The sequence below is a fragment of the Brassica rapa genome, chromosome A05, assembly GCF_000309985.2.
Source record: "Brassica rapa cultivar Chiifu-401-42 chromosome A05, CAAS_Brap_v3.01, whole genome shotgun sequence".
In the NCBI taxonomy this organism is placed as follows: domain Eukaryota; kingdom Viridiplantae; phylum Streptophyta; class Magnoliopsida; order Brassicales; family Brassicaceae; genus Brassica; species Brassica rapa.
In genome coordinates, this window is record NC_024799.2 from 14,734,683 (window position 1) to 14,749,665 (window position 14,983).

The following is a 14,983-nucleotide window of genomic DNA, read 5'->3' on the forward strand; positions in this document are numbered from 1 at the left end:
GTATTATATTATTCAACCTTCTCGAATTTTCGTTATACTCAGCATCAGAATTATTTTAAAAGTTGCGGTTCATATTCCAGTATCGAAAATCGTGAACATTATTATGCGTGTGGGAATAATTGGCTGCCATGATAATATCGAGATTCATTATTAGTATGTCTTTACATATAGGGATATATATTGTGTGATTATCCGAACTAATAAATCAAAATTAATATTAGTCGCTTCAATCAATTATGCCGCCCTTTATTAGGCGTGTGAAAATAAGTCAAGGTTCAAATCGAGACCTTTATACTATCGAGACAATAAAATTTTCGTTAATGGAGTTTCTTGTTAGGTTGGTTTAATTCAGTCCTATGTAAACGATAACCTGACCGAAACCGTAAATCAGTCTTTTGATAAATCAGTATGTTTTAATAAAATCATTTAATAACCGGAAAATTAAGTTAACTCAGCGGTGAAAACAAATAATTCAGTATTCAAATAGCATTTACCTAGCCTAAGAAACAATTAACTCAGCCTGAGAAACAATTAACTCAGCCTCTAAATAGATTTTACGTTGCCTTAGGAACCATTAACTCAGTCTTCAAATATATTTAACTTAGCCAACAAAACAATTAACTCAGCCTTTAAATAGCATTTAATCAAATATCAGAAAATAACATACATACTGGAATAACGAATAACATAAAAAGATAAGTTCTGATACATTACATCTTCACCATTTTCTTGTGTCCTTATAAAGGCTAACCGGTTCAAATTCACGTAAGAATAAGCCGATCTCTTTGAGCCACAAACAGTGGGGACACATGTTGTCATCCTTAGTGACATCATTGTGCCACAAGCAGGGACAGTCTCGCTCCACAGGATTTCCGCATTGGCAACTGTAGAACTTTGGAAGAATATGTGATATGAACAAGGGCCATTCTTTCTTTGAACTCGGGTGTGTGCCACAAACCCCAACCCCATTTGACAGATCGCACTAGTTTCCCGATCCTGTCAAGTGATTCTATTGGAATACGAGATAAATACTTCCCTTCACCCCAAAAGATTGCTCGAGTCATTGCGTGTGTATACACAGCACGCTCATAACCTGCATCTGCTGCACGCTTCATGAGAGAAAGCCTTTCTTCTTTAAGGTCGAAGGTGTAGAAAAACGGTACACCCTTTATATAAAGCGTGCTTGGATTTCCCTCAGCATAGCAAGCTTTCAACAACTCAGAAGGCATATTGAGTCCCCAGGGAACGGATAAGACATCGAGGAAATGGTAAACCCCACGCCTCTCTGCTAACGCCTTCATCGACCTCGACGATGCTTTGAGGCCAAAGAGATCTTGGATGGAGTTATGGGCCGCACGTTCAACCACTACCGCCTGAATTTCTTCAGGCAATTCAAGAAGAGGGAAAAATTTCATCTACACTAACTCAGCCTATAATTGATTTAGAGAGATAGAGAAAATGTGTAATAATTGACTGTTGAGAGTCCGATTGTTCTCAGTACCTTATTTATAATTCAGCCAACTCAAGCCGAAACATGATTTGCGACGGTTGGGATTTCACGTGAATTTTAATAAATCAAAATTAATATTAGGCGTGAAATAAAATTAACTCAGCTGTAAAAAGAATTAATTCAGTCTTCAAATAGCATTTACCTAGCCTAAGAAACAATTAACTCAGCCTTGCAAACAATTAACTCAGCCTTTAAATAGCATTTAATCAAATATCAGAAAATAACATTATTATGCGTGTGAGAATTTTTGGCTGCCATGATAATATCGAGGCTCATTATTAGTATGTCTTTACATATAGGGATATGGCAAGCACTCATGTATTATAACTAACAATAATAAGAATTATCAAAAATCTAAAAAATATTTTAAAATAAAAAAGATAATTCTTATATATTGTGTGGTTATCCGAAATAATAAATCAAAATTAATATTAGTCGCTTCAATCAATTATGCCATGATAATATCGAGACTCATTATTAGTATGTCTTTACATATAGGGATACGGCAAGCACTCATATATTATAACTAACAATAATAAGAATTATCTAAAATCTAAAAAATATTTTAAAATAAAAAAGATAATTCTTATATATTGTGTGGTTATCCGAACTAATAAATCAAAATTAATATTAGTCGCTTCAATCAATTATGCCGCCCTTTATTAGGCGTGTAAAAATAAGTCAAGGTTCAAACAAATATCGAGACCTTTATACTATCGAGACAATAAAATTTTCGTTAATGGAGTTTCTTGTTAGGTTGGTTTAATTCAGTCATATGTAAACGATAACCTGACCGTAACCGTAAGTCAGTCTTTTGATAAGTTAGTATGTTTTAATAAAATCATTTAATAACTGGAAAATTAAATTAACTCAGCCGTGAAAACAAATAATTCAGTCTTCAAATAGCATTTACCTAGCCTCATAACGTGGATAAAGGGCACGCTTGGCATTTAATAAATCAAAATTAATATTAGGCGTGAAATAAAATTAACTCAGCTGTAAAAAGAATTAATTCAGCCTTCAAATAGCATTTACCTAGCCTTGGAAACAATTAACTCAGCCTTTAAATAGCATTTAATCAAATATCAGAAAATAACATTATTATGCGTGTGAGAATTTTTGGTTGACATGATAATATCGAGACTCATTATTAGTATGTATTTACATATAGGGATACGGCAAACACTCATGTATTATAACAAACAATAATAAGGATTATCTAAAATCTAAAAAATATTTTAAAATAAAAAAGATAATTCTTATATATTGTGTGGTTATCCGAACTAATAAATCAAAATTAATATTAGTCGCTTCAATCAATTATGCTGCCCTTTATTAGGCGTGTGAAAATAAGTCAAGGTTCAAACAAATATCGAGACCTTTGTACTATCGAGACAATAAAATTTTCGTTAATGGAGTTTCTTGTTAGGTTAGTTTAATTCAGTCCTATCTAAACGATAACCTGACCGAAACCGTAAATCAGTCTTTTGATAAGTCAGTATGTTTTAATAAAATCATTTAATAACCGGAAAATTAAATTAACTCAGCCGTGAAAAAAAAAATTCAGTCTTCAAATAGCATTTACCTAGCCTCATAACGTGGATAAAGGGCACGCTTGGCATTTAAAAAATGCCAGTAAAAAATGCCAGTAATAAACAATTAATTAGATTTTACTTAGCCTTAAGAACCATTAACTCAGCCTTCAAATAGCATTTACCTAGCCTAAGAAACAATTAACTCAGCCTTTGAAACAATTAACTCAGCCCTTGGAAACAATTAACTCGTAGTCGAAGAGATGCTTTCCAAACGACTCCAATAGATCATTTTTTATCTATAAATACAAAGCGCACAATGCCACAAATCCAAACCCTCATTAAGTGATCAAGTGGCAATGGAAGGATCGAAAAGATCGATGAAACGTCCTATGGAGGATGTCTATGGCGCGGATGCCTATGGCGCGGATGCTGTTGAAGGTTATAACAAAGGGAAAATGGAAACGACGGAGCATTACAGGGCGCTTCTCCGCTTGGCCAAGGAACAAAGGCAATCTGAATCTGAATGGAACGACGCCTCCAGCAAAGTAAATTCTATTGCTGCGCGCATGGAATTGCTTGATGCCATTATCAAGGCCGAAGGAAAATTTGACCTCGTGGCTGAGTTGGAGACACTTACCGCTCAGCATTGTGAAGCCGAAGCAGAGTTGGGAGCTGTAAAGGTCATCGACCCTGACTGGTGTAAGCTTCATGAAAATTGGATGCTGGATGATTAATCTCATGTCATCAACTTCTCTTTTATTTTTATGTTTTTTAAGACCGGATTTTATATACTATGTAACACACATCATGTTTTATTTTCTACCTATTCATATAACTCAGTCGTGACATAAATTAACACAAATCAGTTTTTATGCATCAATATTAGGCGTGAAATAAAATTAACTCAGCTGTAAAAAGAATTAATTCAGCCTTCAAATAGCATGTACCTAGCCTAAGAAACAATTAACTCAGCCTTGGAAACAATTAACTCAGCCTTTAAATAGCATTTAATCAAATATCAGAAAATAACATTATTATGCGTGTGAGAATTTTTGGCTGCCATGATAATATCGAGACTCATTATTAGTATGTCTTTGCATATAGGGATACGGCAAGCACTCATGTATTATAACTAACAATAACTCAGCAAGATGGTTCATTTATCCAGACCAGTGTAAATCGAGACCATTATTATGCGCGTGATCAAATTCAGTTGCCATGAGTTTTTCGATGTTTTCCTCGACTCTAATTGGCCAGTAAGATATAATTCAGCCAACTCAGTCGAAACATGATTCGCGACGGTTGGGATTTCACGTGAATTTTAATAAATCAAAATTAATTTTAGGCGTGTGAAAATAAGTCAAGGTTCTAACAAATATCGAGACCTTTATACTATCGAGACAATAAAATTTTTTTTAATGGAGTTTCTTGTTAGGTTGGTTTAATTCAGTCCTATGTTTTAATCAAATCATTTAATAACCGTGAAATTAAATTAACTAAGCTGTAAAAACAAATAATTCAGTCTTCAAATAGCATTTACCTAGCCTAAGAAACAATTAACTCAGCCTTGGAAACAATTAACTCAGCCCTTAAATAGATTTTACTTAGCCTTACAAAAATTAACTCAGCTTCGAAACAGATTTATGTTGCCTTAGGAACCATTAACTCAGTCTTCAAATATATTTAACTTAGCCAACGAAACAATTAACTCAGCCTATAAATAGCATTTAATCAAATATTAGAAAACAACAACTTAGCCATAGAATATTAGTCTCGACATACAACATACTGGAATAGCAAATAACATAAAAAATAAGTTTCGATACATTACATCTTCACCACTTCCTTGTGTCCCTTAACAGGCTTATCGGTTCAAAATCACGTAAGAACAAGCCGAGCTCTTTGATCCAGAAACAGCGGTTACACATGTTATCATCCTTAGTGACATCAATGTGCCACAAGCAGTGACATTGTCGCTGCACAAGATTTGCACATTGGCATCTGTAGAACGATGACATAAAAAAACAAATGAACAGGAGGACCTTATGGTCGCGAAAATAGTCACCATGCCACAAACCCCAACCCCATTTAATAGAGCGCACTAGTTTACCGATCCTGTCAACAGATTCAAATGGAATACCATCAAAATACTTCCCTTCACCCTCAAAGATTGCTCGAGTCATTGCGTGTGTATACACAGCACGCTCATATCCAGCATCTGCTGCACGCTTCATGAGAGAAAGCCCTTCTTCATGAAGGTCCAAGGAGTAGAAAAACTGTACACCTTTTATATAAAGCGTGCTTGGATTTCCCTCATCGTAGCAAGCTTTCAACAACTCAGAAGGCATATTGAGTCCCCAGGGAACGGATAAAACATCGAGGAAATGGTAAACCCCACGCCACTCTGCTAACGCCTTCATCGACCTCGACGATGCTTTGAGGCCATAGAGATCTTGGATGGAGTTACGGGCCGCACGTTCAACCACTACCACCTGAATTTCTTCAGGCAATTCAAGAAGAGGGAAAAATTCCATTTACTCTCTCAGGGGTGAAATTGATTTAGATAGACAGAGAAAATGTGTAAAAATATAGAGTTGAAAGTCTTATTTATTGGCAGTGTGAAACTCAGTCGTCTGACGACCCTTCTTTTTTTTGGCGGGAATTTTTAAAGAATAAACATGAAAATCAACAAATCAGCCGTAATACAAAAACATTAAAACCATAAACTAAGCCGTAATACAAAAACATGAAAATCCCTACAACACTTGCTTACATCGGACAAGTTTTCGCATAATGATATAAGAAAAATAGGATGAAATCTGCTTTAGAAGTTGCACTATCAACTTCTAAAGCAGATTTCATCCTATTTCATACTATTTCATACTACTAATTCAAAATAACTCAGCCGTTAAAAAAGTAACTCAGCCTTAGTAAACAAAAACTCAGCCCATGTTAACACTAACCCAGCCGTTACGCATATCAGAGTCGTTGAGATGCTTTCCAAAGGACATGAAAAATAACAGCCCGGCCATAAGTATTAACTATTAAAATCAACAACCCAGACGTAAGAAAAACATGAAAATCAACAAATCAGCCGTAATACAAAAACATTAAAACCATAAACTAAGCCGTAATACAAAAACATGAAAATTCCTACAACAACCCAGACGTAATAAAAACATGAAAATAAACAAATCAGCCGTAATACAAAAACATTAAAACCATAAACTAAGCCGTAATACAAAAACATGAAAATCCCTACAACACTTGCTTACATCGGACAAGTTTTCGCATTATGACCACTCTGTCTACATCGAGAACATGTGTGCTCTTTCCTAGGACGTTTTTTTGATAGTGCAACTTCTAAAGCAGATTTCATCCTATTTTTCTTCGGTCTGCCTGGTGGTTGACGTACAGTCGGGGGCAAGCAGCGTTGGTTAGCCACGAGTTCTGGAACAGGTTGCGCTGAATCAACCGGCATGACCGATTCAGCGTATGCGCTAACCAAATAATTGCTGGTATAGTAAGGACTGCACAGGGATATACGAGAAACATTCCTGTACTCCGCCGCTGCGATTGCGTGTACACATGGTAATTTCTCGAGTTCGAAACGGCGACATGTGCACTTTCGCTCTACCAAATTAACAACATGCAAAGACTCGCCGGAAGATCCATATTTAACTTCAGTGTGATGATCATCAATCCTCTGTACCGCCAAATCTCTGGCGGCAGTTACACGACCCTATTAAAAAATATATAATTAATGTGAAACGACTGACTTAGTACATCTTAAGGGCTGACTTAAGAGCTGTAAAGACTGACTTATGAATTTAAAGGCTGACTAATTTTTTTAAAGGCTTACTTACATGTAGTAGTTTCTCCACACCACGAGTAAGAGTGGTTCGCTGCGATCTGGCATCCTCTCTTCGTTCAGCAAACCATCTGGTCATCATAACCCATATCAATTCTAATATCCGAACAATGCTAAGACCTCTAGCATTCGACAATGCTCTGTTCATTGATTCTGCTATGTTCGTAGTCATCAAATTGTACCTCTCGCCCGGGAAATGAACATGCGTCCACAGTCGGACATCAGCCCTTTGGAGGTAGCCGTGGAGTGCTGGATTAATCGCTTCAATCTCCTCGAAAATCTGAGTAAAGTCAGACATCCTAAAACATCTCGCCGCTTTCTTCACCAGACGAAATGCATCTTTTTCTTTGTACCGTCCCAGTATATTCTTATATAGATGGTACGTGCAAATTCCACGAGAAGCAAGCGGATACACATTTGTAATTGCTTTCCCAATCGAGTTATGCCTATCCGAGATTATCGCAAGACCCTCGTCGTCAGGAATCAAAAGTTTTAGTTGCGTAAAAAACCAATACCAGGAATCATCATTTTCAGTGTCAACCACTGCGAAGGCTATTGGAAAAATCTGAAAGTTACCATCCTGAGCTAGTGCTGTGAGAAGCGTCCCTTTGTATCTACCATTAAGAAACGTACCGTCGACAACCACAACTTTGCGCATGAAAGGAAACCCATTTACGCTCGCACCAAACGCAAGAAACACATACATGAATTTTCCATTCTCATCGATTTGAAGACGCACAACTGTACTCGGATTTTCCCTTATTATCATGTATAAGTAAGAAGGCAAACGTTCAAACCCACTCTCAGGTGTTCCCTGAACGATTTCCCTTGCAAATTTCAGCGTCCGGTAAGATTTCCAATATTCCATCTGTTCACATGAAAAACGATACACATAAATCAGCCACATCATACAATTAAGTCAGTCACAACGTAAAACTAATTCAACACTATTTTAATATAACTCGGCCGCATTGTGTAAATATATATACGAAACACATATTACTCAGCTGTTTCGTAAACATAACTCAGTTACATCAAAGTAATTACCTTTACACCAAACTGCTTAGTGATAGCTATTCCAACACTCGTAGGGCGAACGGCTGGACCAACGTCGCTGAGAAAGTTCTTGTACAACTCTCCTAAAATATCTGGTGTTGCATTTCGACATCGATTAGAACGCTCAGTTGTAGAACATGTATGATTCGATTCGTAAATACAAACATAGAACGCCGGGGATTCCCCTTTGGTAGAAGCACGAACCCTCCAGATACATCCATCAACCCAACACTTAACAATGAATAATGTTCGGGTTGATATGTCTACATCATAATCAAATCGATCCTTCACTGTAAGAAGTTTCAGTCGTCTCTCCAAATCGGCTTTACTCTCGTATCGTTGCCCTACCGCAAGATTTAACGACGACATCTCCAACCTTAGAAATACCTCCTCACTCTCTTTAGACCCGCTCATCGAGAAGTTCTGATATATCTTCTTGGGAGGTATCGTTGGTGACTCTTCGTCTTCTAAAGGAGACTCACCGTATGAGCTGAAGTTATCATCTTCAGATGACGCACCGTCCGAGTCGTCGAACATATCAAATCGGCTATCAAATTCATCGTCTTCTTCCTTTTCTTTGCCCGTTTCATCTTCTCCGCCTACGTTCTGATTTTCTCCTTCCACAATACTAGAGCAATCAATCTCATTGTCCTCTTCTTCCTTCTCCGAACTGCAACCATCGTAACTCCCACTGTAATTATCGTCTCTGGACTCAACTTCTGACGCTTCTACTTCTGAGCTAAAACTGAAGTTTGTTTTAGTCTTCTCTCTTGCTCTGTCGTCCTTGTTCTCCGTAATCTCAACACAAAGACGTAGTTGTTCGATTTTCTTTAGGGCTACAAAACCTTGCAACTGCCGAGTATTGGACACGTACACTGGTGGAGTGTCGTGCGCCATTGTTTTCAATGATTTATTCGAGAACATGTAGCTTAGCTGAATATGATCACTCATTTCATTCAATCCGTAATCATCGAGAACAGACTTTGCGAAAGCTTCATGTGTAGAGTTCTCATCTAAATGGAGAACTCTACACCCTCTACTATCAGCGTTGAATACATATTTGTTTTTTTTAATCCAGTTACCGGAAACAATAATAACCAGATCCATAACCAACTGAGATAGATGAAGAAGAGAAATAACGGGTATGAAAGGGGAGGAGAGGAATATGAACAGGCTGATTAAAACCTAGTTTGAAGTTCTTTCGTTACTGATGACATGGCAAATCCGAATTGATGACATGGCAGCTGACATGGAAATTCGGTTTTTCAGCCACCAAAATAATATATAACTCAGACACCCTAAGTCAGTCCACATGTAGTTAGTAAGTCTGCCGAAACGTGGATACTAGTTCAGTAATTAATCTTTTTCGATAACCCAGCTGTAAATAGGATGAAATACAATAAGTCAACCATATCGTTTAACAATTCAGCCGTAAAACAATATTATTCTAGTAATTAATCTTTCGCTAATAACTCAACCACAATATAGCTGAGTTTCATGTTAAACCATCCAGTTTTGGCTGATTTAAGATAACCCAGCCGTCAAACATCCCATAACCCAGCCATTCGGTGTTCATTAACTCAGCCGTGGGTATATAACTGAGTTATGTCTTTACTACGACTCAACCAAATTTTCCAGAAATCAATCCATCGATGATTAAGTCAGCCGTTACGTCAGTACGTAAGTCAGCCGTTGTCCAATAACTCAACTAGATTCATATAACTCAACCCTTACGCGTGGTTTACTTATTGTCTTAAATCAGCCTTTTTTACTAAGTCAACTATTTTATTATAAGTCAGCCGAAACTTATACATATACCAGCCGTAACGAAAGACGTATTCTTTTACGGCTGACTTAATGAAAACACGGAAGCGTATTCCTACGTGTCGCCGGATTTTTGCTTACGTGGCGTTAAAAAGTAATGGCATTCTCGTAAATACGTTTTTTCTCATAACGTAGATAAAGGGCACGCTTTGCATTTAAAAAATGACAGTAATAAAAAAAGATTTGTATGGTTCTGGTCATAAGTCCTAAAATATATAATATCTGAGTCAACTTTCCTAAAATAAATCATATCAGTAAATCTCCCCCCAGACTTAAATTACACTGTCCCAGTGTAACTCAGCCGGAGTTATGATGAAAAGTTTATGATGTACGAAATGTAACAAGTAAGGAAGATACATCTGCCCGGATTAGATATCGATCGATGGGTAAGTGTTACATCGATCGTCGTGTGGTTGCCTATGTCGAACGATGTCGACGTCTCGTCGTCGGTCGATATTCAAGTCCTCCTACTTGGTTCTCCTAAATCTGAAAGAGATAAAACGAAAGAAATTAAATGCTAGCTAATAAAACCAAAGTAAAATACCTAATAGTGGGTTGCCTCCCACTCAGCGCTTGGTTATAGTCATTTAGCTTGACTGTTGTAGTGATTGGCTATTGGGTGGAGAAGCAGCTGTTTGTTGGAAAGCAAGCATCCACGTCATCTCTGCGCATTCTGGGCCAAGATGCAATGAAACTTCTTGTGGCCTCATCATTTTTTGTCCATTTGTCATCCATCTTCTCAAGTACATTGGAGATGTTCTGTAGCCTTTCTTGAACATTGTCAATGCTGACCTGGTGCCAGCCTATGTTGTCATAGGCGTATGCTAAAAGATCTGTCAGTTCCTTTTGCATTGACTCTACTGTCTTGTGTATCAGCTGCTCGCCGATTGTTGTAGACTCGGCGTCGATCGATGCGATTATGTGTTTGTTGGTCGATCTCGGCGAGTTGCCGTCGATCGATTTCGCATTTGTCCTATCGATCGATGCTGATATCTGGTGTTGAGCTGCGAGTTCCTCTGAATGGCTTTGACTTCTTTATGTAGCCATTCTGCGTGGTTGTCTAGTCCACTGATTTTGTTGTCAAATGGAAAGTAGATGTCATCGCAGCGTTTGTCAAGTCGTTCCTCCATGGTGTCTAGAGCAGTGTAGATCTTTGATGTGATCTTGTCAACCTCTGCTGCTGTGTAAGGAAGTAACTCCACAGGTTTCTTGCCATCGATCCAGGGTCCTCATAGCCTGTCGATCGATGCTGATTTTACCTGCAAAAAACTTTGATTAGTAATGTTCTCAATATCCTTTTGGGCATGAAGTAATTGACTAGACAATTTGTTTAAATCTATCATGACTGGTGATATAAAACGGTCATGCATATCCTCGTAAGTCCTCAGCCTCTCATTCATGGCTGAGACTTTGGCGTCGAGCGATGTGAAGGTAAACATGTCGATCGATGTGGCTGGTTGTTGGTCCTTCTTGCGAATGGTGTCCAGATCTTGCTGTAGTAGCTCGATTTTAGTGCTTAGCCAGTCCACGTTGTTGTTGAGAGGGCAGTAAACGTCGTTTATCCTCGTGTCGATGTATGAGATTTCCCATTCATCCCTGTGTTGTGTTGAACATCGCGGTTCTGCAGGGATCTGAGCTGTAGGAAGACTGACGTCGATCGATGTTGCACGTGGTGCGTCGATCGATGCTGAGGTCGTAGCTTCCTTCTCAAGTTGCTGACGTAAACTCTCAATTTCTGTCCTCATTTCTGCCATACATCTGAAAAGCTCATTGTAGCCTCTATCCAAAGGCTGATGTGTATCTTCCACCAATGTTTTGAGCTCCTCTCCCAGTTTCTCCTGAGCTCCCCAAATTCCAAACACCATCTCATCGATTTCTTCTTTGGTGTAGAGTTATGGTGCCAGTCTCGTGAGTGTGAAGGATGTGGCATGTTCTGGAATACAGATGTGGCTCTCTTCAAAAAGAGATGCTCTCTTCAGTATTTTCCTGATGTTGTCCTTTGTGACAGGTATCATCTCACCAGCTGCGCTTCGTGCGTGTCCACGCTCATCTCTGTAGTCTCCATACTCGTCCCTTTGTTCCCAAGTGAACTTTCTGGCTCCATACATGTCGAAAGCGCGGTTCCTACATTCATACCGTCTATCGATCGACGTCGGTTCATCCATATCGATCGACGTTGGTGTTACCCTGTCGATCAATTTATGCGTTGTACCGTCGATCGATGCTTGCCCTTTTGGTTGGCGTGATAGATCTGGGTTGGTCTCTGTTGTGGCGACTCCTGCGTGGTTGTTAGGATCTGTTAGAATGACGTCTGGAGTGCCACGTTGCTGTGAGAATAGGTTGTCAGGTCCATTAGCTACTTGAAGGATGTCTGCTATGTCCTCTCTGGACACTTGTAAAATCCTTCCATCCATTGCACGTGCATTGCCATCTGGGTCGCTGAAAATACCAAATTCATCAGGTGTTAGAAAACCGTAATCAATGTTTGCATAATTATTCATTTTAGAAATAGAGAGATTAGGGTTTAGAGTAGTATCGATCAATGTAGATACAGTTACATCGATCGATGGCAGAGTAATTTCTGCAGAACTTGTGTTCTTGAGATGATTGCTCTTCATGGATTTTTCTGTTGATGTAGAAGGAAGAGTGTTCATCTTATTTGCTTGTGTGTTTGCTCTGATTTGTGTAGGTGGTTTCAGAGGTGCAAAACTATTTATATAGGTATCTGTAAACCTAGTTAGGGAGGGAATATTCTCCTGCTCCTGAATTTTCACTGCGGCGCGAATATCTATCGATGTTCCTTTCGGGGTGTCGATCGATGTGAGCGGTTGTTTTGCTGGACGAGGGTGGGAATCGACCGATGTGGAGTGCACAGCGTCGATTGATGTTGGAAACGTGTTGGTGAACTTATGTGTTTCAAGTCTTTCATCTTGCAAACACATTTCTATTGCACGTTCTTTCCAGTAATCCTCATCGTATTCCTCGGTATGTTCCTCATGAGGTGAAGTAATTACAGTGTCAACTGCAAAACTTTCATGGAAACCACTGTCTGCCCAAGTGCCTATGGAATAATCATCATGTCCTCTCCTGGTTGGAGGTTGGAAGGCAAAATGTTGGTAACAATGATTAGGTGAAGCGAAATGGTCAACTGGGTGCATTACATCGAGGGACGTGTTGTTGCGGTTAGCGGTCACCGTTGACTCATTGGAATCGATCGATGGAAATGTTGGGGTGTCGATCGATTCTGAGTACTCTGTTTTGTACTCCGATTCATACCCTGCTCCACAATGGCATGCGCCAATGAAGCCAAGTTCTTTCCCATAATCCACAGAATTAATTACCTTTCTCTTAGGTCGGATGGGGTCGTAGTGGATGTTTGGGTCTATGAGCGTTAGACACAATTTGTTTTTGTTCATGTCACATACAGCTCCTACTGTAGCTAGGAAAGATCTTCCAAGCAGAAGTGAAGAGTTCAAGTTAAGCTCGATGTCTAAGACATGAAAATCTACAGGGACAAGGACATTACCAATCAGTACCTCCAGATCTCTTATGATACCTCCTGATCGTTTCTCTAAAAGATCCACGAAGGTGAAGGATTCCGTTGAGGGTTCGATGGTCAAACCAAGCTGGTCTGCCATGATCCTAGGGAGGATACTAACTGATGCTCCTGTGTCACACATCGAATGGGGAAATTCAACACCCCTTACTACACATGGTATTGCAAACTTCCCAGGATCACTCTTCTTCGTCAATGTGATCATGTGTTTCATCTTCTCTCTGACTTGATGAAACATTCTCCTAATGGCCTCCTCAGTTACCTTTGTTTCTCCGAAGAACATCCACAACCGGTGTGTGAAGTAAGCTTCATCAAAAGGTTTTTCGATTGGGATTCTGAGGACTCGTTTAGTGAAACCATCCATCTCCTTATCGTTAGCTTCCCTCTAAAGGTTTTTAGGAATCTTCTCTTTTCTGTTCCTTAACCTTCTCCCGTCAGATTCTTGTTCTTCTTGAACTGATTCTGGAGAAATATTTAAAGGGTTGGGTTTTGGTTCGGGTGGGTTTGCTAATGGTTTAGGTGGTGGTCTGAGTGCATTGATGTAATCATTATCGATTGAGGGTAACCGCACTCGGTATGTCAGAGGTGCCTGTCGATCGATGGGAGGTGTGTTGTGACGATCGACGTCGGACTCACTCTGTCGATCGATGGTTGGCTCAACCGATCGATCAATTTTTTCATAGAAAGGGGAGAGTGGGTGAGGATGCTTAGCTGCGAATTCTTCATGAGTTAGAATTCGAACCGCATTGCAATCAGTCGATTTGGCAGACGACGTCGATCGATGACTGGAGTAATCCGTCCATCGATCTTCATCATGGTCTATCGATCGATGCGAGTTCATCAACATCGGTCGACACCATTGATATCCGCCGAGACTCATGGAGTTTTCGATTTCGAAATCTCCTTCCTCAAGGTTTTCATTTCTCACTACTTGCCAGAATTCATCATCTATGATGGCATTTACGTGGTGTTTCCCTTTGTCGGCTCCTGCCTCTCTAGCGAAAGCTTCTTGCCTCTTTATAGTCTCGCCCGTCTGAATTACTTGGGTTTAGGTTTTCTCACATGAGTCCCTAAGGTCTCGATTTTGGTGTTCAGATTGTTGTAGGCAGAGTCTATCTTACCGTTGAAATCCACGGTTATTTGTTGTTGTCCCAACAGTACTCGATCAAGCATTTCTTCGATCTTGCTTTTCTTTGATCTTGCTGTTGTTGAAGGGTTTTTGAAATTGTGAACTCTGGTTACTTCTTTGGCCATTTCCAAAGAAGTTTCTGTTTCCGCCCTGGTTTCCAAATTTTTGAAATCTGGTACCTCCGATGTAGTTCACATCTTCTTCTCCTTCTGTATCTGCTACTTCTCCTTCAGCTGAACAAACTTGCTTCCTAAGAAGCTCGTGCACCACATCTAACTTAGCTCTTACTTCGTCCATCTGTTCCTTCCCGATAGAGGCTACAGACTTCTTCCGTTCAGAGTCAGTGTTTTTGGTGCTGCTGCTGTTAGCAAGGTTTTCGATAAGTCTCACAGCTTCCAACGGATTCCGAGTAGTGAAGTTTCCTTCACTCGCCGTATCAAGGGCCATTTGATACTGTAAGGCGAGACCTCGGAAGAAAGTGCTTAGCAGCTGCGCTTCGTTA

General features: G+C 39.4%; 1 protein-coding gene across 1 annotated transcript; it reads right to left on the bottom strand.

Annotated features, from left to right (window-relative positions):
• Window positions 1-6,316: 6,316 nt before the first annotated feature.
• LOC103844709 lies at window positions 6,317-8,869 on the bottom strand. Its single transcript, XM_033292648.1, has 3 exons — window positions 7,964-8,869; window positions 6,912-7,784; window positions 6,317-6,787 (listed from the first exon to the last, which is right to left on the bottom strand). Exons 1-3 carry the CDS (start codon window positions 8,867-8,869, stop codon window positions 6,317-6,319), a joined length of 2,250 nt encoding a protein of 749 aa, XP_033148539.1.
• Between the last annotated feature and the right edge of the window lie 6,114 nt (window positions 8,870-14,983).